At 38.7% G+C, this 26,192-nt stretch overlaps 1 protein-coding gene across 8 annotated transcripts in view; it reads right to left on the bottom strand.

Annotated features, from left to right (window-relative positions):
* The window catches only part of UTRN (utrophin), a 556,454-nt gene that overhangs the window by 294,099 nt on the left and 236,163 nt on the right, over positions 1-26,192 (bottom strand). For all 8 annotated transcript variants that reach the window (XM_013966586.2, XM_018053300.1, XM_018053301.1 and 5 more), the window contains 5 exons: positions 16,194-16,344; positions 14,825-15,000; positions 7,295-7,430; positions 5,490-5,639; positions 1,946-2,021 (listed from right to left, as the gene is read on the bottom strand). In XM_013966586.2, the coding sequence (XP_013822040.2) occupies positions 1,946-2,021; positions 5,490-5,639; positions 7,295-7,430; positions 14,825-15,000; positions 16,194-16,344 (689 nt within the window). The remainder of the gene's footprint in view (positions 1-1,945; positions 2,022-5,489; positions 5,640-7,294; positions 7,431-14,824; positions 15,001-16,193; positions 16,345-26,192) is intronic.

Raw genomic sequence — 26,192 nt, 5'->3', positions numbered from 1 at the left:
AAGCATGTAGTTTGTGGGTACGCAGGAAGGCAGATGGAGGGAGTCTGTGATGGGAAAAAGAAGACCTCATTGAACAAACAGTACTTTAGTTTTTAAAAATGAGATGAGGTCATTAGTAGAGAAATGAGCAAGGGGCACTCAGAAGAAAGTGCAGTGAGTTGGTCTTCAGTGGTGAGTGCCCATCTGAGTGTAGTCAGCAAGAAGCTAGCATGTATAGACCTCAAAGAAAATACACAGATGAAAGAATCCAGAGCAGATAAATTCATCAAGACAGAACACAGATCTGTGGTTGCCAGGGGTTGGGGCTAGAAGGGAAGGGGGACAAACTGTTGAGTAAGAGTTTTTACTCTGCAGTGATGGAAATATTTTCAAACGAGACAGAGACGGTGGCTGCAAAACACTGCGGAATGTCCTTGAATTGTTCACCTTAAAACAGCTAACTTTATTTTTTAATATAATTTTTAAAGGAATAATAAAAATCTGAATTACAATACTGTATAGGAGGCGCAGAGCACACTGGAATTAGCTTCAGGTTTCACACTTCAGGGAGGAATATCTTATGAAGAATAAACTGCCCACCTAATGGAAGGTGTAGTTTTGCTGGCAGCTTTTTGTACTTTATTTTTTATTTTTATTGTTTGGATATATACTTTTAAATTTTTATTGGAGCATAGTTGATTTACAATGCTGTGGTTTTTATACTTTTAAATATGCATTCAGATTTTCCCCACTCCTTTGCCATAATGATGTTAGATAATGATGTAAGTCATTGGCACTTCTCTGCAAATCTACAGCATCAGGCCAAACAGAAAGAGAATAGTATATGAATACGGATGATGATATTGTCAAAAGAGAAAGCATTCTTCTAAATAATAACCTAGTGTGCTTTTGCAAAATGCATCAGGCCTCTTCCCTGTGGTTATGGAGCTGAACTTGAGGTGACAAAGCAGCAGGACACAAATGCTAATCCAAGTGTTCTGGATCTTGATCAACAAAACCAATCAGGTGCCAGGTATTTCCTGTACAAGGTATTGGGAAATACAATTAAAAACTGAATACAAACTTGGCCCTGAATAAGCTTCCAAAAAAAAGAAGAAAAAAAAAGTCTTGTCACTCATCAGTTTCTGACTCCAGAAGGGGAACAGGAGAAAGAAGAGGGGGAGTAGTGAGAAGAGAGGAGGAGGAGGGGCAGAGGAGCAGGAGGAAGAGCAGGAGGACAGAGGAGGAAGGGGAGAGGCAGCGGATGGCACACAGGAAGCAGACGGGGTTAATCACATCTGAGGTTCTGCCTGGTGACTCAACAGCAGGAGAGCCGGCCAAGGTGGTTCAGAGAGCTTGCAAAGCAGTGATTAATTAGCAGAGGTCACAGTGGTTATGGGGTAGTAGCCTGCACTCTAGCCTCAGCAAAGGGAAGGAAATGAATAGTGAGAAAACACTCTTCATTCCCCTATCTAAGTGATCAGCATTTGTCCACAAACAGCCTCCTTGAGATGGACGCCTCTTAAACTCCTTCTCCCGGGGATATCCAAACTTTTTGTTTTCAGTCATCATCAGTGCCTAGTTACACATCTCCAGAACATGCTAACACAATGACTTACCATTGATTTGCTGAAAAGCTGTATGTCCCTAGAAAACTATTTCCCCAGCGTCCCCACCTTGCTTCTCCCCTCGCCTTCAGCAAGCTTTTTGGGGGCTCAGGTTCCATGTTCAAGAAAGGCTAAAAGTCTTATTTCCCATGAGAGGAAATGCCTTGCACACACTAGGCAGTGAAATACATCTTGTGTTTAGAGAAGACATTCTTTTCAAATGATTGAAAGCAGAATAATAAGTCATAACTGCATTGTGTTTTTAAATAAGTTTTCCTAATTCACATACAATGCTCATAATCATAAAATTCTGCTATGTTTATAAAAAAAATTTTGTGAAGGGAAAAACTGTATCTTACCAGCAATTCTCATCTGAGCAACAGAACAGGGATCCTGGAAGCGTTCCTTCAGCACACCAGGCACTTCTCTGCATATCTACAGCATCAGGCCAAACAGAAAGAGAAGAATAGTATATAAATACGGACCATGACATTTTCAAAAGAAAGCGTTCTTCTAAATGATCTTGCTGTCATTTTCCTGCCCCTCCTCAATGCCTAAGTTGCCTGACCCCCAACTGACATCAAGAATGTCATACAGTCCTTAGCCGGCCTGCTCCTGTACAACATTTAATACTGCCACTTCCTCTCCCTTGACTCTCTTGGTATTTTACAATGGTGGTTTTACTCCCACCTCTGTGGTAGATATTCTATGCTTGATCCTGGCCTCTCTCCCTGGGTCTTGATTTCTAATTGCTTCATTTATCAAGTGGAGTTTCAAGAGACTGATGACTTTCCAAAACAGATCTTCAGTCATCCTCTTCCTGTCAATTGTATATATTCAGATATGTCCAAGAGTGGAGTCATCACCCGTCTCCCTGACATCCGCTTCACTCTCTGTCTCCTCTAGCTCCTGTCATTTATGCTTCTTTTCCCTGCAATGTCTTTCCCTCCAATCCTCCATCTGAGTAATACTCATTCATCTTTAGTAAATTAGCTTGAATAAGAACTCCACAAAACCTTCCGTGGCTACCACCCAAAGTTAGGTAGGTTCTCCACTTTTATATTCCCACAGATACCTCCTTGTTATAATTGCTTATCTACCTGTCTCACCCACAATGAGCTCTTTGGGTTAAGAAGCATTTTCATACTCTTGGCTACATTTCCAGTTCTTAAAATGGTACCTAGCATAAAATGAGAGCCCAGTAAAATCCTACTGAGCAAATAAAAGCATGAATTAATGAAAAATTCCAGATTAGTATTTCCTAAAATGTGTCTGTTGAAATTCTCTACAGGATAAGCCTTGCTTTTGCTTGGTCTTAGATTCTCATAACTCACATAATTAATGTCAAATCTGTGTGAAGTCCTGCGATAAAGGAAGCTCTGTCTGACATTGTGCTCCCAAAGTGACCAGCATGCCCTATTCTACACACCCTCTGTGTTAAATAAATACATGTGGTCCAACTGAATACGCACAAGCTGAGTCTGGCATGTTGGACACGGGGCCAACATGTCTGAAAAACAGCAAGGAGAGAGCGTAGCAGATGAAGTCAGGGAGATAACAGGAAGCCAGAACATGACAGCCTCATAAGCCACCATCAGGACTTTGGCCATTACTCTGAATGAGATGGAATACTGTTAGTGGGTTTTTCTCAGGGGATTTACTTGACCTGAATGATTCTTAACAAATACTTTGGTTGCTTTGTTAAGGAGAGGCAGACAAAGGGGAAAGTGAGGCAAAAGGGAGGCCAATGAAGTGGCCGTGGCAGGAATCACACGAGATGACGGCAATGATGATCACACAGGAAACAACTTAGTGGCCACGGAGGCAGTGAGAAGTGGCCAAGTTTATGAAATTTCGCAAGCCTAAGAAAAGAGGAAAGAATTGCCCAGGGAATACCCATGTGCCACTCAATATCGACATTTGTTAAAACTGCTCCATTTGCCTTATTGTGTATCTACTCATGGAGCCTTCCATTCAAACTGTCCATCAAGGAGACAGGAATTTTGAAGGAGAAGCTGAGGATGGTGACTCCAGGGTTTATTCGTTTTTCACTGAGATATAATTCACATGTTGTAAAACTGAGTCCAGAGTTTTGGCACAAACCATAATAAGGATGTGGTTACCAGTAATTGAGGTGGGAAACGTAAACTAAGACCCCAGAGGGAGGTGGAGTCAGGTACTCGTCTTGTATGTTAGTATCAGATGCCTATTAGATGTCATAGATATCAAAGTACAGATGCTCAGCACGCAGCTGTGATGAAGTCTGAATGGGGAGAGAGGACGAGGCCAGAGATGCAGCTGTGTGAGTCATCAGTAACAGTGACCCATCAAGACAGTAGTTCTCAAGCAGAGAGGCTGGGTCAATAAAGTATCTAAATCATTAGATATAGAAGAATGGCTATCATTTTAAAAGGATGGAGAAGAAGAAAAATGATTGATATGGGTCCTGTCCAAACTAAGACAGAAACATATCTGTTCAATGTGCCAGACAGACTTCTTCCTGAGTATGTGCTCATCGACTCAGTCATGTCCAACTCTTTGCAACACCACAAACTGTAGCCCGCCAGGCTCCTCTGTCCGTGGGCTTCTCCAGGTAAGAATACAGGAGTGGGTTGACATTTCCTACTCCAGGGGATCTTCCCAACCCAGGAACCAAACTAGGTCTCTTGCACCTCCTGCATTGGCAGGCGGATTCTTTACCACTGAGAAACTTGGGAAGCCCCATTATGCTATGTGCCCAAGCCAAAATAAATAGAAACCTATTACTTTACCTCTGATTCAACTGCAAAAGAAGCAATGGTGTGAGAAAAAGGACTTTATCTTAGTCATATTGGTAGCACATACCATTACAACGTACTTCAGTTCAATTCAGTTCAGTCGTTCAGTCATGTCTGACTCTTTGCAACCCCATGAATCGCAGCATGCCAGGCTTCCCTGTCCATCACCAACTCCTGGAGTTCACCCAAACTCATGTCCATCAAGTCAGTAACGCCATCCAGCCATCTCATCCTCTGTCGTCCCCTTCTCCTCCTGCCCTCAATCCCTCCCAGCATCACACTCTTTTCCAATGAGTCAGCTCTTCACATGAGGTAGCCAAAGTATTGGAGTTTCAGCCTCAACATCAGTCCTTCCAATGAATACCCAGGACTGATATCCCTTAGGACGGCCTGGTTGGATCTTCTTGCAGTCCAAGGGACTCTCAAGAGTCTTCTCCAACACCACATTTCAAAAGCATCAATTCTTCAGCACTCAGCTTTCTTTATAGTCCAACTCTCACATCCATACATGACCACTGGAAAAACCATAGCCTTGACTAGACTGACCTTTCTTGGCAAAGTAATACTGCTTTTTAACATGCTATCTAGGTTGGTCACGACTTTCTTTTCAAGGAGTAAGCATCTTTTAATTTCATGGTTGCAATCACCATTTGCAGTGATTTTGGAGCCCAAAAAAATAAAGTCTGACACTGTTTCCACTGTTTTCCCATCTATTTCCCATGAAGTGATGGGACCTAGTAAATACATGCTGAATGAATAAAATCATTTGAAATAAATCTATATATATGAAAAGTCACATGCAACATCACAAAGTTATTTTAGGCTTTCATTTTTCAGAGCATAATTATTAGGATTTTATTGCCTAATTCTAACATACACTCATTATTTAATATAGTATATAACATATAAAATCTTCTATGCCAAAAAATCCCATGTGAAATAAGTATTCTTTGAGAACACAAGCTTCCATCTATGACAGATGAAAAAAACATAATTATCAATACTAGTAAGCATTAGCAAAATGTGCCCATATTTGGGTACACTTAAAACAGTTGCATAATCCCACTTCTTTGAGAACAAAATCAATAAACATGAAAAATGTATCACAGTAATTCTTAATGCACACCTTATTCCATGACGAATTTACAGTTCTTAAGCTCTCTGAAACTTTTTCTCTTTCATGTAAACTCAGACTTTTATCTGAAAGCATTTCCAGTTCAGTTCTATTCAGCCACTTGAGTTCCTCAGCTTGTACATCCATCTCCTGGGTTAAGTCCTAAGGGAGTCAGAAGAGAGGTATGGTTAAAAGTTTGTCATGCCAGTAAAAGATCAAGAACTGTGTTAGAAATCTCTACGGGAAATAGTCCTATAAATGTGGACCTTTAATTTCTTAAATGGAAAATAAACTTCTAAGAAGCCTGAATTGATGTTAACAAACTGTAACTAATTTGGGAATGAACTCCCACTTCCAGTATGCACTGTATGAAAATGAATTACTACTCCCAACTCTGCACCTCTTAACAGGGTCATATAATATCATATTTATCTTGACAACTTAATATTCTGTTCTTAGATAAATCATAAAAATGGTGTTTATTCTACCAAAAGGCCAAAAATCCCGAGAAACAACAGGAGCATTTTATGCGTGCATGTCTACCTATCCCAATATACTGTGCTAACCCTTGTGACTAACCCCAAATTGTTTACAAAAGGCATATTCCAAGAAAACTACTAAAATTTTTATAATAAACACAAACAAGCTTGTTAGATATCTGTCAGATTTTGAAATGAAAACTTAATAACCACTTGCCATGTATTTTTCATCAGTATTAAAATTTTCTTTCCCCAAATACCTCAATCCTATTCCTTTAGATAAAATCTCTAATCAGATTAGTGGGTATCATTTTAGATAGTCCTTGCTGCACGCATGTGTATGTATCTATACTCACACACAATTTCTTTTAATAAAAATGTGAGCACATTTTGCTTATTGTTCTACAAGTACTTTAATCCTAAACACAAAAAATATAAAATTTGTGGATATAAAAATGTATGGACATTTGGGTATATTATTAATAACATACCTATATACCTTTATGTATTTTTATATGTTGTATACCTATACAATTTTAAACAATTCTTGCTGGTTGCAGATCAACAAAGAAACTTTAATTAATACAACTGTGACATTAAGTCCATAATAAGCTGCAGTAACTGCAGTAACTCTCAAGTCACTTAGAGTCTACTTGTAGAACTCATTTTATAGATGCTGCTGCTGCTGCTGCTGCTGCTAAATCACTTCAGTCGTGTCCGACTCTGTGTGACCCCACAGACGACAGCCCACCAGCCTCCCTCATCCCTGGGGTTCTCCAGGCAAGAACACTGGAATGGGTTGCCATTTCCTTCTCTAATCCACGAAAGTGAAAAGTGAAAAGTGAAGTCGCTCAGTCATGTCCGACTCTTTGCGACCCCATGGACTGCAGCCTACCAGGCTCCTCCGCCCACGGGATTTTCCAGGCAAGAGTACTAGAGTGGGTTGCCATTGCCTTCTCTGCATTTTATAGATAGTAATCAGTAATTAATAATTTTCTAAATCCAAAAGGAAAAAACTATACTTCACAGCATTATTATATTCTAAAATGATGATGACAGTTTAAAATAGTCTAAAATCCTTTGGTCCAATACTTAGACCCACATGACATCACTTTTACATGAGTGAAGCCTTACCTCTGCAATGATGAAATAACAGTTGCTCTTTAAAATTAAAAAAATATATATATATATATATTCCTCTTTAAAGTTCACCACTCTTACCATAAATACAAAGCTTCTTCCCCTTTTCTTATTTAGTTATGCAATATCTTATTTTTAGTGTTAATGTTCATGCATCAAAAAAGCATCAGCAAATATAGAGACAAATAAATCACTTACTGTTAATTCTTGCAGGTTTCCTTCCAGTTCAGTGGTTGATCTTTTCTGTACAGCATTCTCAGCCTTTTTTAACCAACAGATAATCTCATCTAGTCTTTCTCTATATTCCATCATCTGCTTACTTTCTCCTTTTAACCTAAAAGGACAAATTATTTAAAAATACTGAGAAAATTAACCAATTAACTAGAACACTATATATCTACATTGGATATTCTGACTAAATATGCCACATACAAAAAAATAATCTTAATATGTATCAATTATTTTAACATGCACTTCTAAATGAGTATTAATAGTAATGTATACATTTTGCAAAGTTATATGCAAATATAAGAATAAGATTTCTTCCTTCAATAAATTAAAAAATATTGAAACTAAAAAATGTTGTCTTCCTTCATCATAAAAACTATGTATAAATTTAATACAAAGGACTTTTTAAAGCTAGACACCACCGTACAGCATAATGGAGGCTTTAAAAAGAAAACATGAAAAATGTCTTTATCTAAAATAATAAGGAAAAATACATAATTCTCTTTGAGTACTCCATGGAGATAGAAAGGTATCATTATATGACATTCACATTAGGGGGCAACTATTACTCTACTTTATTCATAGGAAAGAAAGACCAAGAACAAGGCAAGATACCAAAAATGGGAAATTTTTAGAAATATTAGGAAAGACAAGAAAAATGGGAATTTGATGAGTTCATTAAAATAAGTATTATATTTGAATATAGCACCAAGTTACAAAAAAGGGTTTAGAAAAACAAAGCCAAAGCTTCAAAGGACATAAGGAAACAGTCATATGAATATAAAAAAGGAACTGCCTTAATTACATCTTTTAATGTTATAAGAATAACATTTATAATTATATAAACCATCTGTCAAAAGATGAGAATATGATCAGAACTCATTTGACAAACAAGATTTTTAAGAAAGAGTTTGAAAGCTATTTAGAACTTGGTGGTGGTATCACTTCTATAGCTCCTGCTATTAGCTGATGGCTTAAAAATAAAATGCAATTTTTTAAATGAATTATATTATGTCATCCCTAATAAGAATTTACATTTTTATGCCTATAATTTTTTTCTTTTTAATCACAAACACACCTAACACAATGATGCAATACATATAGATAAAATGCTAAATAATATATTTAATAGAGAGTCAGTGATATTTGAAGGAGAGTATTTTAATGTTTAAAAATCTAATAAGGAAAGGGAGAGGAATAAATTAGGTGTTTGGGATGAACATATACACACTACCATATATAAAGTAGACAACCAACAAGGACCTACTCTATAGCACAGGGAACTATATTTAGTATTTTGTAATAACAAATAAGAGACAAGAATCTAAAAAGAAGAGATACATATGTATGTGTATAACTGAATCACTTTTGTGGTACACCTGAAACTAACACAACATTGTAAATAACCTTTAATTTTAAAAAATTGATGATAATCTCTACAGAATCACATCTTTCCCCAGCAGCTCAGTCGGTAAACAATCTGCCTGCCATGCAGGAGACCAGGGTTTGATCACTGGGTTGGAAAGATCCGCTGGTGAAGGAAATGGCAACTCACTCTGGTATTCCTTCCTGGAAAATCTCATGGACAGAGGAGCCTAGCAGGCGAGGCTAAGAGGTTCCAAGTGTCGGACACGACTTAGAGACTAATCTCCACAGGATCATAAGCTTTCATTTTTAAGCATTCATCGGGAGAGAACACTGCTTCAAGATTTAAATAAATGAATAAAGCTATATATGAATTGTTTAGACTACCAGAACCCAAACAGGTAATTCACACTCTGTATCGAAGAGTCTTTAAATAACAACTGGAAAAACAATGAAAATATTACTATTGACCTTGTGTTTCAAAAAAAATAGCAATTTAAATTTCCAGGGTTTCATAATCACAACTAATGTAGTATTTTGAAAATATATCTACGAGGAAAACCAACATTATCAAGTAATTTCAATAAGACATATTTGAGACTCACAAAATTTTCATCTGCAAATTAGCTAAATATAATCTACATTTTAAATGTTATCACTAAGTAAAAACAAGTTATAAATTCATGTTCAAACAGCAGATAACAATTGCTCATTAAGGAATAACACCATAAGTTGCTGAACTGTGCAAATATTTAACAACAGACACTCAATACAAAAATAAATTGAGCTGTGTGTTATTTCTCAGTGAGTAATAACAGTACACATAAAAGGCCCATAAAGTTGCAAGGTGGCCCCAAGTTAAGACAAATTCAAACCTAAAGTTAAATGTGAATTTATGAAAACAAATACTGCTTTAATTAAAATACAAGATGCTAGAGAAGAGATTCATTATTCTTTCCTCTTCTCAAAAAAATGAGTCAAGCATCTTTTAGCTTCACCATGTCAGTCCCAGAAGCAATAATTGTCACATTCCACAGAGATCCATTTGAAATTGATTAGGGAAATTTCTACAGTTATTGCTAATACCATACCAGCAAGTACATCTTTTTTCTTAAGAAGACCTGGAAGAGATCATTTTCAAGATAGAGGGACTCTCCCTGCCAACTCACTCACTTTAGTTGAGTTGCTCAGTCGTGTCTGACTATTTGTGACCCCATAGACTGCAGCAGGCCAGGCTTCCCTGTCTATCACCAACTCCCAGGACTTGCTCAAACTCATGTCCATCAAGTTGGTCATGCCATTCAACCATTTCATCTTCTGTTGTCCCCTTCTCCTCCTGCCTTCAATCTTTCCCAGCATCAGGGTCTTCTCTAAGGAGTCAGTTCTTCACATCAGTAGGCCAAAGTATTGGCGCTTCAGCTTCAGCAACAGTCCTTCCAATGAATATTCAGGACTGATTTCCTTTAGGATTGACTGGTTTGATCTCCTGGCAGCACAAACTCATTAGCATGACACGTAAAATCCTATGGGACTCCCCACCCTGCCCCTGATCCCCTGAGCCCTTCTCACCATCTAACCACAGGTTTTTCACTCAGCCACACTATTTCATGCCTCCCACCTTGCCTGTTCTGTACCATTTGCCTTCAAGACCATCCTTAAGAAGAATTTATAAGAAATTGTATAAATGCTTCAATTTCAGCTTCTGGATCCCTCCCCTGAATGTGTGAATTCCACAGCCCATCACCCCTGAGTCTATGACAACACACTATCTTCTTATAACAATAATGTACCCTTTATCACAACAGATTACTTTTTCCTTTAAACATTTTCTTCATCATAGTCTCTCTGAGTTCTTTAGTCATACTTGTATCCCCTGCGCTAAACACAAAGTTCATAAATACTGATCAAATCATTTAATTAATCATTGGTAAAACAGCAATACCATGCTTGGAGAATAAGTCATAGGATAGCTTACAATAACAGAACTAGATATTTTGAGTGTTTAGTATGAATAGACAGGGCATAAGATTTTTACAAAAAGTGTCTCCTTTAATCCTCATGACAATCCTCTGAGAAGATAGCCCAGTTCTCATTCACAGAGGAGGAAACTTAGCCAGAGAGCTCTGAGGTCTACCCACCTTTTACATGCACAGTATTCACGAGATTAAGTACTGTCACTAACTTTCTATGAGACCCTGGACAGTTATTAATACTTCACTTCTCTACTCCAAGCCTCAGTTTCCAAAGCTGTACAATGGATCTAAATAGCCCCCTCACAGGGTAGTTGTGAGGATTCAGTTCAGTTCAGTTCAGTCGCTCAGTCGTGTCCAACTCTTTGCGACCCCATCAATTGCAGCACGCCAGGCCTCCCTGTCCATCACCAACTCCCAGACTTCACTCAAACTCATGTCCATCGAGTCGGTGATGCCATCCAGCCATCTCATCCTCTGTCGTCCCCTTCTCGTCCTGTCCCCAATCCCTCCCAGCGTCAGAGTCTTTTCCAATGAGTCAACTCTTCACATGAGGTGGCCAAAGTATTGGGGTTTCAGCTTTAGCATCAGTCCTTCCAATGAACGCCCAGGACTGATCTCCTTTAGAATGGACTGGTTGGATCTCCTTGCAGTCCAAGGGACTCTCAAGAGTCTTCTCCAACACCACAGCTCAAAAGCATCAATTCTTCAGCGCTCAGCTTTCTTCACAGTCCAACTCTCACATCCATACGTGACCACTGGAAAAACCATAGCCTTGACTAGATGGACCTTTGTTGGCAAAGTAATGTCTCTGCTTTTGAATATGCTATCTAGGTTGGTTATAACTTTCCTTCCAAGGAGTAAGTGTCTTTTAAATTCATGGCTGCAATCACCATCTGCAGTGATTTTGGAGCCCCCCAAAATAAAGTCTGACACTGTTTCCACTGTTTCCCCATCTATTTGCCATGAAGTGATGAGACCAGATGCCATGATCTTCATTTTCTGAATGTTAAGCTTTAAGCCAACTTTTTCACTCTCCTCTTTCACTTTCATCAAAAGGCTTTTGAGTTCCTCTTCACTTTCTGCCATAAGGGTGGTGTCATCTGCATATCTGAGGTTATTGATATTTCTCCTGGCAATCTTGATTCCATCTTATGCTTTTTCCAGCCCAGCATTTCTCATGTGCACTCTGCATAGAAGTTAAATAAGTAGGGTGACAACATACAGCCTTGACGTACTCCTTTTCCTATTTGGAACCAGCCTGTTGTTCCACGTCCAGTTCTAACTGTTGCTTCCTGACCTGCATACAGATTTCTCAGCAAGCAGGTCAGGTGGTCTGGTATTTCCATCTCTTGAAGAATTTTCCACAGTTTATTGTGATCCACACAGTCAAGGGCTTTGGCATAGGCAATAAAGCAGAAATAGATGTTTTTCTGGAACTCTCTTGCTTTTTCCATGATCCAGTAGATGTTGGCAATTTGATCTCTGTTTCCTCTGCCTTTTCCAAAACCAGCTGGAACATCTGGAAGTTCACAGTTCACGTATTGCTGAAGCCTGGCTTGGAGAATTTTAAGTATCACTTTACTAGCCTGAGAGATGAGTGCAATTGTGCAGTAGTTTGAGCATTCTTTGGCATTGCCTTTCTTTGGGACTGGAATGAAAGCTGACCTTTTCTAGTCCTGTGGCCACTGCTGAGTTTTCCAAATTTGTTCACACATTGAGTGCAGCACTTTCACAGCATCATCTTTCAGGATTTGAAACAGCTCAACTGGAATTCCATCACCTCTACTAGCTTTGTTCATAGTGATGCTTTCTAAGGCCCACTTGACTTCACATTCCAGGATGTCTGGCTCTGTGAGTGATCACACCATTGTGATTATCTTGGTCATGAAGATCTTTTTAGTACAGTTCTGTGTATTCTTGCCACCTCTTCTTAATATCTTCTGCCTCTGTTAGGTCCATACCATTTTTGTCCTTTATTGAGCCCATCTTTGCATGAAATGTATCTCCTATTTTCCTGAAGAGATCTCTAGTCTTTCCCATTCTGGTGTTTTCCTCTATTTCTTTGCATTGATCGCTGAAGAAGGCTTTCTTATCTCTCCTTGCTATTCTTTGGAATTTTGCATTCAGATGCTTATATCTTTCCTTTTCTCCTTTGCTTTTCTCTTCTCTTCTTTTCACAGCTATTTGTAAGGCCTCCCCAGACAGCCATTTTGCTTTTTTGCATTTATTTTCCATGGGGTTGGTCTTGATCCCTGTCTCCTGTACAATGTCATGAACCTCCGTCCATAGATCTTCAGGCACTCTGTCTATCAGATGTAGTCCCTTAAATCTATTCCTCACTTCCACTGTATAATCATAAGGGATGTGATTTAAGTCATACCTGAATGGTCTAGTGGTTTTCCCTACTTTCTTCAATTTAAGCCTGAATTTGGCAATAAGGAGTTCATGATCTGAGCCACAGTCAGCTCCTGGTCTTGTTTTTGCTGACTGTATAGAGCTTCTCCATCTTTGGTTGCAAAGAATGCAATCAATCTGATTTCGGTGTTGATCATCTGATGATATCCATGTGTCAAGTCTTCTCTTGTGTTGTTGGATTAAATGAGGCCAAATGCTGTCTTTGCCACATGGCTACCTCTCAATCAAGACACACAAACTATGATTGACTTTTACCAAACCACACAAAATAAAAGATGATGTTAGTTTATAAACAGTTGCCAGGACTGCCCTGGTGGTCTAGCGGTAAAGAATCCACCTGCCAATGCAGGGAACACGAGTTCCATTCCTGGCCCAGGAAGATCCCACGTGCCATGGAGCAGCTAAGTACATGTGCCACAAATACTGAGCTCTCACTCTGAAGCCCACAAGCCACAAATACTGATGCATGTGTGTCCTTAGAGCCTGTGCTCTGCAAGAGAAGCCACCACAATAAAAAGCCTGCACAGTGCAACTAGAGAGTAGCCCCTGCTTGCTGCAACTAGAGAAAAGTTGAGCAAGGAAGAACAAAGACCCAGCACAGCCAAAAATTTTAAGTAAATAAACAAATAAAAGTTTTTCTAAATTAGGCAAAAGCTCTTTTTTGCAACAAGCATGTATTATTTTAACAATAAAAGAGAATAAACCTTTAAAAAGTAGCCACAAGCCAAATACTCAAAGTTCAATATTTTATGTTATACTATAATACTGAACTTGTTAAAGTATTAGATTGGCCTTTAACAAAACAATAGTTTATCACTAAAATAATATATCATCTACAGTTAAAATTATTAGAAAAAAATATCTCGGAGATTTTAAAACAAAACTATCATTAACTCACCCTCTCAAGATGAAATGTACTCAGCAAAATAGGAATCATCCATTAAATCTTGACTGTCTCAAACATAATTTCAAATAATGGTAAAGTAATACATGAAATAATATGTGCAATGTTGAGTATTCTATTCACTGGTAATCAAACATGTTTGCAACCAGAAGACACCCTAGTATTAATATGTGGGGCAGTGCAACATAACCTGACATAAAAACACAATAATAAATTATATTTACTATGTCATATAGATGAGGAACTATATTATGTACACAGCACTGACGTATAAAGACACAGCGCACCCTTAGACACCAAGAATTCCTCAGTGAGACAGATTCCTCTTCAAGACCCAGAGACCCTGTCAGGAAGTGAGGGAGGGAGAAGCTTGCCCTGAAACCCCCTTCTTCAGCCAGAGAGTCCAGAGTGCTCCTCCACCTACTTCAAATTCCTGTCGCAAAGTCCGTGTCATAATAAACAGTCAGAAAAAAAGAGGAATGAAGATTTTTTTGACATATCTGAGTAGAAAAGTTAGACAATGGATGGCCTTTTAAACGTAGAAAAACACAAAAATACAGGACGTGGACAGTGGAAGTCTTAAACATCAGCAAAACTCTTGTAACGTGAGAGCAAAAAGTGAAAGTGTTAGTCACTCAGTCGTGTCTGACTCTCTGCAACCCCAAGGACTGTAGCCCGCCAGGATCCTCGGTCCATGGGATTCTCCAGGTAAGAATACTGGAGTAGCCATACCCTCCCCCTAACATCAAATGATAAAAAGAACTTGGAACTCATCATCTTGTATCTCAAGGTTCTGCCCAAATACCCTCACCCTGTGCCCTTGAGTTATCACGGCTTAATCACCTTGGTCGCCGATCCTTCACTTCTGCAGCAATTGCACCCCAGCGTTGGTTTAAACCTGCCAGCTTGTCCTTCAAGAAGCTTCCATCTGTCAGGGAGAGTTTCTGTATAATCCCATCCCCCGTTCTGTTTAGTGCTGCAAAACTCGGCTGGTGGCTGCTGATCCCCTCCTCGAGTTCCTGTAACAGAGAACCACTCAAGATTAACTCCACTGCTAAATTAAACTGTTCTGAGACAGTGAATCCATTTAGGTACCATGGCGTAGTGTCAATATAAGTGTTAGAGAAACAAAGCCCTGGAAAGATATTTTATGTATATGAAAAAGGCATTTTTAACACTTTAATTACATTTCAATCAACAGATTAAATGAAATCTATTTTGAAATCTAACCCACTCTTATGAATGTCATCAGGCAAAATACAGCAAAAGAGAACAGCCTAATAATACAAAATAAATAACAGCTTTTTATATTGACACATAAGCATCAATCATGCTTGATTAAAATGAATTCCTTATCCTCTAAACACGGGCTTGAAAGTGTCTCTTAAAAAACTGTTTAAACCCTCTACTCCCATATATTATTATGTCCTACCATATGTAAGTAAACCTCAGTGTGCAGTTTATTGAGACATTGCTTCACTGGTCTGTAAATTTTTAAGCAATGGATTAAGAAAGGATATTTTAAAGTCAAATTTAAGTACTTCTCTATGACTCTAAAAATAAGAAAAATGTATTAACATATTGATGAGAAAATAAAAGCATTCTCTAACTCCTCATAAACCTTCTACACTAAATATATTTTTAAAAATTAATAAAAGAGAAAATATTCTCAACAAGGATAAATTGAAATTTTAACCATTATTTCTAAAGACCTATTACCGTCAGCAGAACTGATTTAGCTATTGTGTTCTATTTTCCCAAGACTGAATTAGACTTACATGAGCAGCTGCCCTGATATAACTCAAAAATATTTACTTTTATAATAATGATCAATGATACAAAGAAAAACAAAATCTCTAAGTGTTTAACTATAGAAAATAAAGGTGAGGTATACAGATATCTTTTTGTCCTTGATGGAGTCTTGAGTATAAAATTTTATAAGTTCTGAATATAAAATTTTAAAAATAAAATTGTTTTGATATTTTTCAAATATTATTTAAATTTCTTTAAATTCCTAATTTAAATTGAAAGACTATTTTTTTCATAGACCTTTAAAACTGAAAACTAGAACTGGAACAAAAATAACAGATTGTCTGTATACCCCTGAAAAATTAATATTGTAGGCCCCTCCTTTTAAAACCTGTCTTAAATGGTGCATACTAAATAAGCCAAGTTTTCAGCACATCCCCAGCCTCTTACAGAAAGCACTCACCTGCTGATGTATCCTGGCCTTCTCTAAGTCCAGGCCACCATCCTGAGCAAAAGTACCAGCCAGTAACTCTTCAGCTTCTGTTATCCAGTGTGTGAGGTCATTAAGGTCACAATGGAACTGTCTCCATTCCTCCACAGCCCTATCAAAATAACTAAGGGACAACAAACAAAATAGGTTTCCAAACTTTCCAGGACCGTCTAGAAGCGATTTTCTAAACAGGAAATTTAAATCTCATTTAAACCAAAAGCCTCAAAATGAGTGAATTCACAGCTCACTGCTCTATAAGACCAGTTTTCGTAATGGATTACTGTTAATGATTCCTCTTACAGAAACATGCATCATACCAAGAGTAAAGCAATCTGCATATACCTCCCCCCTCACATCATGCACACAGACACACACACACTAGGCAGTTTTCTAATTGAATAGAGAGGCATCTCTGGCTGCAAAAATCAAGATAGATTAGCTGCAGGCATGTTAGCCCACCCAACTTTGAACACTTAACATTTTAGATATCATGAAATGTATAATATGATTAATTACTTTATTCTCTTAGGAAAAAATTAGGGTATTTTATTTCCAAAACACTTAGTTCCCAGCTAGAACAAAACTTAAAGGCCAAAACACATCAAAATTCCCTTGCAGTCTATTAACTCTGTGCTACAGACTGAATTGTGTCCCCCCCTCAAAATCCATATGTCGAAGCCCTAACCCTTAACATGACTATATTTGGAGACAGGGTGTTTAGGGAGGTAATTAAGGTTAAATGAGATCATAAGTGTTAGTTTCTCAATCATGTCCGACTCTTTGTGTCCCCAGGGACTGTGGCCCAGCAGGCTCTTCTGGCCATGGGATTTCCCAGGCAAGAACACTGGAGTGGGTTGCCATTTGCTTCTCCAGGGGATCTGCCTGACCCAGCAATTGAACCCACATCTCCTGCACTGCAGGTGTATTCTTTACCCTCTGAGCCACCAGGGAAGTCCAAATGAGGTCGTATCGGTCACTAATCCCATAGAACTGTTGGCCTAATAAGAGAAAGAGACATAAGAATCTCTTTCTGTGTCTCTTTCTGTCTATCTGCTACTGTCTGTCTGTCTGTCTCTCTCTCTCTCTCTGCAAGAGCACAGAGGAAAGACATGTAAGGACACAGCAAGAAGGTGTGTCCTTGCAAGCCAGGAAGAGAAGCCTCACCAGAAACTGAGCTCTGCTAGTACCTTGATCTGGGACTTCCAGCCTCCAGAACCGAGAGAAAATAAATGTCTGTTGTTTAGGCCATCTGCAGTCTCTTATTATGGCTGCGCTACACTTAGCAGCAGCAGCAGCAGCAGTAGACTAATGTATACTCTGTGCTGTAACTAACCTGGTGTGTCTCACTGATCGGAACACACAGCAGGATGGGAGAAGCTGCAAAGCTCAGGTTAGACAATGAGACAAAGACTGCTAAGACTTCTATTCAAACCTAACTCGTTAGAAACGAGATAAAGTCAGATTCCAGTGCTTGTCGTATCCGGAACAAAATAAAATAAATATGAAGAGGAAAAGCCTTCTTGGCTTGGAATCCTATGTCATTTCTGTCGACCTTTTTATTTAGAGTAGTGGTACCAGGAGAAGTTTAGAAGAGATCTCAGAAATTTTAGTGACAATACAAAATAGTTTGTAATAAAAAGGTAATATTAATATTTTAAAAAGCAATAAAATGGTCCCTAACATTGCTAACTGCTAAATAATGTTTATGTATCCTTCTTCCATGAAAAACATTTTGAAAATTCAGTTAATATTTGCTGAGTGCCCACAAGGTAACAACATTCTATTGGGCATGACAAAAATAAAAGCACTTCAAACAAAACATGATGAGAAGATATTAAGATAATCTTCACTATCATTTGTAAAAACACAGCAAACATAAATTCTGAGATGGTGAAGTGTGAATAGAAAATATTGCTAGAAAGGCTGCTCCAAAGACTGAGAATAGAAATGTTAAACTTAGTAAAGATAATTACCATCAAAACAGAACATAAATTCCAGTAAATCTAAGCATAATACTTGTGGATTTTATATTTTAAAAAAAAACACGACAGAAAGATCCATGTTCAGATGGGATTCAAAGAACTATCTCATCCTCTCTAATCCAGCCAGCTTTTATGGGAGGCAGCAGGGAATTGCGAAGGACTATGGACTTCCAGAGACTCATAGGACTCAAAGTACAAGTCTTACCCCATCTATGGTTTGTATTTGAAACAGAAGCATGTAAGTTTACTGTCTCTAATATTCCAACTTGATATATTCCCTCCCAAACTCATCTTATTGCAAAGGAGGCATAAAGGAGTTCTCAAAGAAAGATATCTGATTATTTTCAAAGTATTTATCTTTTACCACAGATCAATAATACTAAAAAAAAAAAAATTCATAGGCAAAACAGCATAGAGAACTCTGGTAGACAAATGGACTTGGTGGTCACCAGGTGTAATTATCACCTATAACTGAAACCATGTAAGCACAGAATATTTGCCATTGCCTTGATGTTCTATGAAAAGAACAGAATAGAAAGGAGTGCTCTCAAGTACTGCCTTTAAAACTAGATATACAGGAAAGGGGGGAAATAAACATTTTAGGATAGGTTACCAAGGTTGGAAGAGGAAAGCAAGACAAAAATTAGAGGTATGAATAAGAACGTAAACAACTAATGCATCCAAGTGCTGGGCCAAACCAAATAAGAGAGACAACCTCCCAGCAAATGAAGTCTAGCAAGCACAGAAAAGAAAATAATAAAATAAAAATGTGATAGAGAAGAACTTTCTAACATAAGAGAACACTGTCCTGTGCTCAATTAAAAAAATATCTAGGAAAAAAACTACTTGCTAAAATTTTTATAATCACAAAAATGGCATGAATATTGGCAATCAACATAATCCACAATGTCCTTGAAATTCTGCCACGTTAGTCAGATTCATATATGCAAATAGGATAACTGAAAAAAGAAGAAACAAAATCATATACACAACTGATGTGTCATAAGAAAGGCTAAGAAAACAAATGTTATACCCATATACCGAGGTGTACACACACACACACAAATAAACATAGTGCAGAAGTTGCAGAAGAAACTTAACATACATCAATTCTACAAACCAAAAAAAGCACAAAACTGCCAAGCGATAGTCCTAGAGAGAAAGATGCAGACAACTCTTCAAAACCTTACTGAAGACACAGAAAGGATCCAAATGAATGAAAGAATACATTTCAAATTGACCATTTTTTCTAAAGTTGATTAAAATGACTAAAATTTTACTGGAAGAATAAATATAGAAAAAGTATGAATTTTAATGCTAGAATAATTAGAGGAAACTTACTGTGATGGATTTTAAAAATTTATAATGCTTTGAAAATGAAAATGCTATGGTATTAGATTAAAATTGATGGTGTGATAAGGTGGAATTAGCAAAATTAAATAAATATAAAGTAGAAATGCGTTTAAGTGTATGATAAAGGAAATATCACCAATGATACTTTCTTGGTGGCTCAGATGGTAAAGCATCTGCCTACAATGCAGGAGACCCAGGTTCGATCCCTGGGTTGGGAAGATCCTCTGGAGAAGGAAATGGCATCCCACTCCAGTACTCTTGCCTGGAAAATCCCATGGATGGAGGAGCATGGTAGGCTACAGTCCATGGGGTCACAAAGAGTCGGACATGACTGAGCGACTTCACTTCACTTCACCAATGATAATGGAGAGCTGGATTATTTAGCAAAATGTATAGAGAAAATTGGCTGCTCATTTAAGAAAAATAAAGCAAAATACAACAGATTGGTGTTTCTTAACTCAGGCTCCACAAAAAATGTCAGCTGGGAAGTGTTCAAGACGTAGATATGCGTGGCCTCTACTCTTGCTACTAAAGAGCTGGTGGTGTATACAGACATAGAGAATGGACTTCTGTTTGCCATGGGGGAAGAGAGAGAGTGGAGGGACACATTAAGAATCTGGGATTAGCAGATGCAAACTACTATACACAGAATGGATAATCAACAAGGTCCTACTTTATAAGGAACCATAATGATAATGGCAAATAATTTTTAAAAAGAGTTGGTATATAGAAACACCAAACCTGTTTTGTGAAAAATAGCATGCGTGTTTTGATAGTTGAGTTCAGTTTAGTCGCTCAGTCGTGTCCAACTCTTTGCAACCCCATGACTGTGGCAACTCAGGCTTCCCTGTCCATCACCAAATCCGGGAGCATGCTCAAACTCATGTCCATCGAGTCAGTGATGCCATCCAACCATCTCATCTTCTGTTGTCCCCTTCTCCTCCTCCCTTCAATCTTTCCCAGCATCAGGGTCTTTTCCAAGGAGTCAGTTCTTTGCACCAGGGGGCCAAAGTATTAGAGCTTCAGTTTCAGCATCAGTCTTTCCAATGAATATTCACTGTTGATTTCCTTTAGGATGGACTGGTTGCATCTCCTTGCAGTCCAAGGGACTCGCAAGAGTCTTTCATCTCCAACACCACAGTTCAAAAGTATTGATTCTTCAGCACTCAGCCTTCTTTATATTCCAACTCTCACATCCATACATGACTACTGGAAAACCATAGCTTTGACTAGACGGACATCTGTTGGCAAAGTAATGTCTCTGCTTTTTGATATGCTGTGTAGGTTGGTCATAACTTTTTTCCAAGGAGGAAGAGTCTTTCAATTTCATAGTGGCAATCACCATCTGCAGTGAATTTTGGAGCCCAAGACAATAACCTCTCTCACTGTTTCCATTGTTTCCCCATCTATTTGCCATGACCAGATGCCATGATCTTAGTTTTCTAAATGTTAGGTTTAAGCCAACATTTTCACTCTCCTCTTTCACTTTCATCAAGAGGCTCTTTAGCTCTTCTTTGCTATCCGCCATATGAGTGGTATCATCTGTGTTTCTGAGGTTATTGATATTTCTCCTGGCAATCTTGATTCCACCTTCTACTTCATCCAGTCTGGCATTTCGTATGATGTACTCTGCATATAAGTTAAATAAGAAGGGTGACAATATACAGCCTTGACACACTCTGTTCCTGCTTTAGAATCAGTCTGCTGTTCCATGTTCAGTTCTAATGTTGTTTCTTGACTTGCACAGGAGGTCAGGTAAGGTGATCAGGTAAGGAGACCAGTAAGGCAATCTGGTATTCCTATCTTTTTAAGAATTTTCCAGTTTGTTGTGATCCACACAGTCAAAGGCTTTGGCATAGTCAATAAAGCAGAAGTAGATATTTTTCTGGAACTCTCTTGCTTTTTTGATGATCCAATGGATTTTGGCAATTTGATCTCTGGTTCCTCTGCCTTTTTTAAATCTAGCTTGAACATCTGGAAATTCTCCATTCATGCACTGTTAAAGCCTGGCTTGGAGAATTTTCAGCATTACTTTGCTAGCATGTGAGATGAGTACAGTTGTGTGGTAGTTTGAGCATTCTTTGGCATTGCCTTTCTTTGGGATTGGAATGAAAACTGACCTTTTCCAGTCCTGTGGCCATTGCTATGTTTTGCAAATTTGCTGGCATATTGAGTGCAGTGCTTTCCCAGCATCATCTTTTAAGATTTGAAATAGCTCTCAACTGGAATCTCATCACCTCCACTAGCTTTGTTCATAGTCATGCTTCCTAAGGCCTACTTGACTTCACATTCCAGGATGTCTGGCTCTAGGTGAGTGATCACACCATCATGTTATCTGGGTCATAAAGATTTTTTTTGTATAGTTCTGTGTATTCTTGCCACCTCTTCTTAATATCTCTGCTTCTGTTAGGTCTATGCGGTTTCTCTCCTTTATTGTACCCATCTTTGCATGAAATGTTCCCTTGGTATCTCTAATTTTCTTGAAGAGATCTCTAGTCTTTCCCATTCTGTTGTTTTCCTCTATTTCTTTGCATTGATCACTGAGGAAGGCTTTCTTACCTCGCCTTGCTATTCTTTGGCACTTTGCATTCAGATGGGTATATCTTTTCTTTTCTCCTTTGCCTTTCACTGCTCTTCTTTTCTCAGCTATTTGTAAGGCCTCCTCAGACAACCCTTTTGCCTTTTTGCATTTCTTTTTCTTAGGGATGGTCATGATCACTGCCTCCCGTACAGTATCATGAACCTCTGCCCATAGTTCTTCAGGGATTCTGTCTATCAGATCTAATCCCTTGAATCTGTTTACTACTTCCACTGTTTAATAGTAAGGAATTTTATTTAGGTCATACCTGAATGGTCTAGTGATTTTCCCTACTTTCTTCAATTTAAGGCTGAATTTGGCAATAAGGAGCTCATGATCTGAGCCACAGTCAGCTCCCAGTCTTATTTTTGCTGACTGAATAAAGCTTCTCCTTCTTTGGCTGCAAAGAATATAATCAATCTGATTTTGGTATTAACCATCTGGTGATGTCCATGTGTAGAGTCTTCTCTTGTGTTGTTGGAAGAGGATGTTTGTTATGACCAGTGCATTCTCTTGGCAAAACTCTGTAAGCCTGCTTCGTTTTGTACTCCAAGGCCAAACTTGCCTATTACTCCAGGTATCTCTTGACTTTCCACTTTTGCATTCCAGTTGCATATAATGAAAAGGACATCTTTTTTGGGTGCTAGTTTAAGAAGTTCTTGTAGGTCTTCATAGAACTGTTCAACTTCAGCTTCTTCAGCATTACCGGCTGGGGCATAGATTTGGATTATTGTGATATTGAACAGTTTGCCTTGGAAACAAACAGAAATCATTCTGTTGTTTTTTGAGATTGCACCCAAGAACTGCATTTCAGACTCTTGTTGACCATGAGGGCTACTCCATTTCTTCTATGCGATTCTTGCTCACAGCGGTAGATATAATGGTCATCTCAGTTACATTTGCCCATTCCAGTCCATTTTAGTTCACTGATTCCTAAAATGTCAGTGTTCACTCATGCCATCTCCTGTTTGACCACTTCCAGTTTGCCTTGATTCATGGACCTAACATTCCCGGATCCTATGCAATATTGCTCTTTACAGCTCTCCACAAGATGGTGGAGCAGAAGGATGTGCACTCATCTTCTTCTGGGAGAACTCCAAAATTACAACTCGCTGCTGAACAATCATCAACAGGAGAATGTTGGATCCTACTGAAAAAAGACACCCCACAACCAAGGGTAAAGGAGAAGCCCCAGCAAGACAGTAGGAGGGGCAAAATCACATTTAGAATCAAACCCCATACCCACCAGAGACGCTTGAAGGGCTCAAACAAAACTTGTGTGCACCAGGGACCCCACAGAGACTGAGCCAGACCTGCCTCTGCATGTTTGAGTGTCTCCTGTGGAGGTACGGGTCAGCAGTGGCCTGCTGCAGGGGTTGGGGCTCTGGGTGCAGCAGACCTGGGTGTGGCATAAGCCCTCTTGGAGAAGGTCACCATTAATCCCACCAGAGAGCCACCAGAACTTACATAGGACTGGGGAAACAGACTCTTGGAGGGCACTAACAAAATCTTGTACACACCAGGACCCAGGAAAAAAGGGCAGTGACCTCACAAGAAACTGACCTATACTTTCCCATGAGTGTCCAGGAGTCTCCGGTGGAGGCATAGGTCAGTGGTGGCCTGCTGCAGGCTCGGGGCACTGAGTGTGGCAGTGCGTGCACTGGACCTTTTGAAGGAGGTCGCCATTATCTTCACAACCTCCACCATAGTTTGGTCTCAGGTCCAACAACAGGGAGGGATCACAGCCCTGACCATCAACAGCAAACTGGATTAAAGATTTACTAAGCATGGCCCCACCCATCAGAACAAGACCCAGTTTCCCCCACAGTCAGTCTCTCCCATCAGGAAGCTTCCATAGGCCTCTTATCCTTATCCCTCAGAGGGCAGACAAAATGAAAACCACAATCACAGAAAACTAATCAAACTGATCGCATGGACCACAGCCTTGTCTAACTCAATGCAACTATGAGGCATGCCATGTAGGGCAAGGCAAGATGACAGGCCATGGTGGAGAGTTCTGATAAAATGTGGTAAACTGGAGAAGGGAATGGCAGACCAATTCTTGCCTTCAGAACCCCATGAACAGTATGAAAAGGCAAAAAGGTATGACACTGAAAGATGAACTCCCCAGGTCAGCAGGTGCCCAGTATGCTACTGGAGAAGAGTACAGAAATAACTCCAGAAAGAGATGGAGCCAAAGCAGAAACAATGCCCGGTTGTGGATGTGACTGGTGATGGAAGTTTTGATAGGGATTATATTGAATCTGTAGTTTGCCATGGTTCGTACGTACACTTTAACAATATTAACTCTTCCAATCCATAAGCACAATACGTCTTTCTATTTATTTGTTGTCTTCAGTTTCTTTTATTAGTATCATAGTTTCCACAGTAAAAGTCTTTCACCTCCTTGGTTTAATTTATACTTGGGTCTCCTATTCACTTTGATGCATTTGTAAATAGGATTTTTTTCCTTAAAGTTCTCTTCCTGAGAGTTTGTTATTACTGTATATAAATGCAACAGATTTCTGGATATTAACTTTGTCTCCTGCAACGTTACTAAATTTATTAGCTCTAGTAGTTTTAGACGGAGTTTTTAGAATTTTCCATATATAGTATCAGTCTCTTCAGTAAGCAGTGTTGAGGAAACTAGACAGCTACATGTTAAAAAAAAAAAGGAATCTAGACCATTTTCTCACACTATATTCAAAAGTAAACTCAAAATGGATTAAAGACTTAAGTGTAAGACCGGAAGCCATTAAGCTCCTAGAAGAAAATATAAGCTATATGCTTTTTGACATAGGTATTAGCAGTATTTGGGGGGATGTGTCTCCTCAGACAAGGACCACAAAAGCAAAACCATACAAATGGGACTACATCAAACTAAAAAGCTTTCGCACAGCAAAGGAAACTATCAACAAAATGAAAGGGCAATCTGCCACCTAAGAAGTTACTTGCAAATGATGTCTGACAAGGGGTTAATACTCAAAATATGTAAAAAACTCACACAACTCAATATCAAAAAATCAACAATCCAATTAAAAAACGGGCAGAGGCTGAGGAGACATTTCTCCATAGAACATATACGAAAGGCCAACAGGTTCACAAAAAGATGCCCAACGTGTCATTAGGGAAATGCAAATTAAAACCACAATGAAATATCACCTCACACCTGTTAGAAAGACCATCATCAAAAAGGCAAGAAATAGCAAGTGCTAGTTTGGATGTGGAGAAAAGAGAATCCTTGTCCACTAGTGGTAGGAATGTAAATTTGTACAACCACTAAGGAAAACAGTAAAGAGGATCCTCAAAAACTTAAAAATATAACTACTCTATAATCCAGCAATTTCACGTCTGAGAATACATCCAAAGAAAATGAAAACTAACTTGAAAAGATATCTGCACCTTCATGTTCATAATAGCTTTACTTACAATAGCCAAGATATAGAAGCAACTTAAATATCCATCAACACATGAATGGATAAAGAAGGTATGTGTGTGTGTGTGCGTGTGTGTGTGTATATACAAATATGTATATGTATATGATATATATATATATATATATATATATGCACTTAGCTGTAGAAAGAATGAAACCTTGTCATTAGCAACAACATGGATAAACCAAAAGGGTATATGCTAAGTGAAATAGGTCAGAGAGAAAGACAAATACTGTATGTCTTTACTTATATGTAGAATATAAAAACAAAAGAAACAAATATAACAAAACAGAAGAAGACTCACAGATACAGAGAAAAAACTAGCTATCACCAGAGGAGAAAATGGTAAGTGGAATGGGCGACACAGATAAGGAAGGATTAAGGGAAATGAACTACTAGTATAAAATAAACATGTTACAGAGATTTAACGCACAGCACAGGAGATCAGTCCTGGGGGCTCAATGGAAGGAATGATGCTGAAGCTGAAACTCCAGTACTTTGGCCACCTCATGCGAAGAGTTGACTCACTGGAAAAGACCCTGATGCTGCAAGGGATTGGGGGCAGGAGGAGAAGGTAACAACAGAAGATAAGATGGCTGGATGGTATCACCAATTCGATGGA

The sequence above is a fragment of the Capra hircus genome, chromosome 9, assembly GCF_001704415.2.
Source record: "Capra hircus breed San Clemente chromosome 9, ASM170441v1, whole genome shotgun sequence".
Lineage (NCBI taxonomy): Eukaryota > Metazoa > Chordata > Mammalia > Artiodactyla > Bovidae > Capra > Capra hircus.
This window is presented reverse-complemented; position numbering and strand designations above follow the sequence as displayed.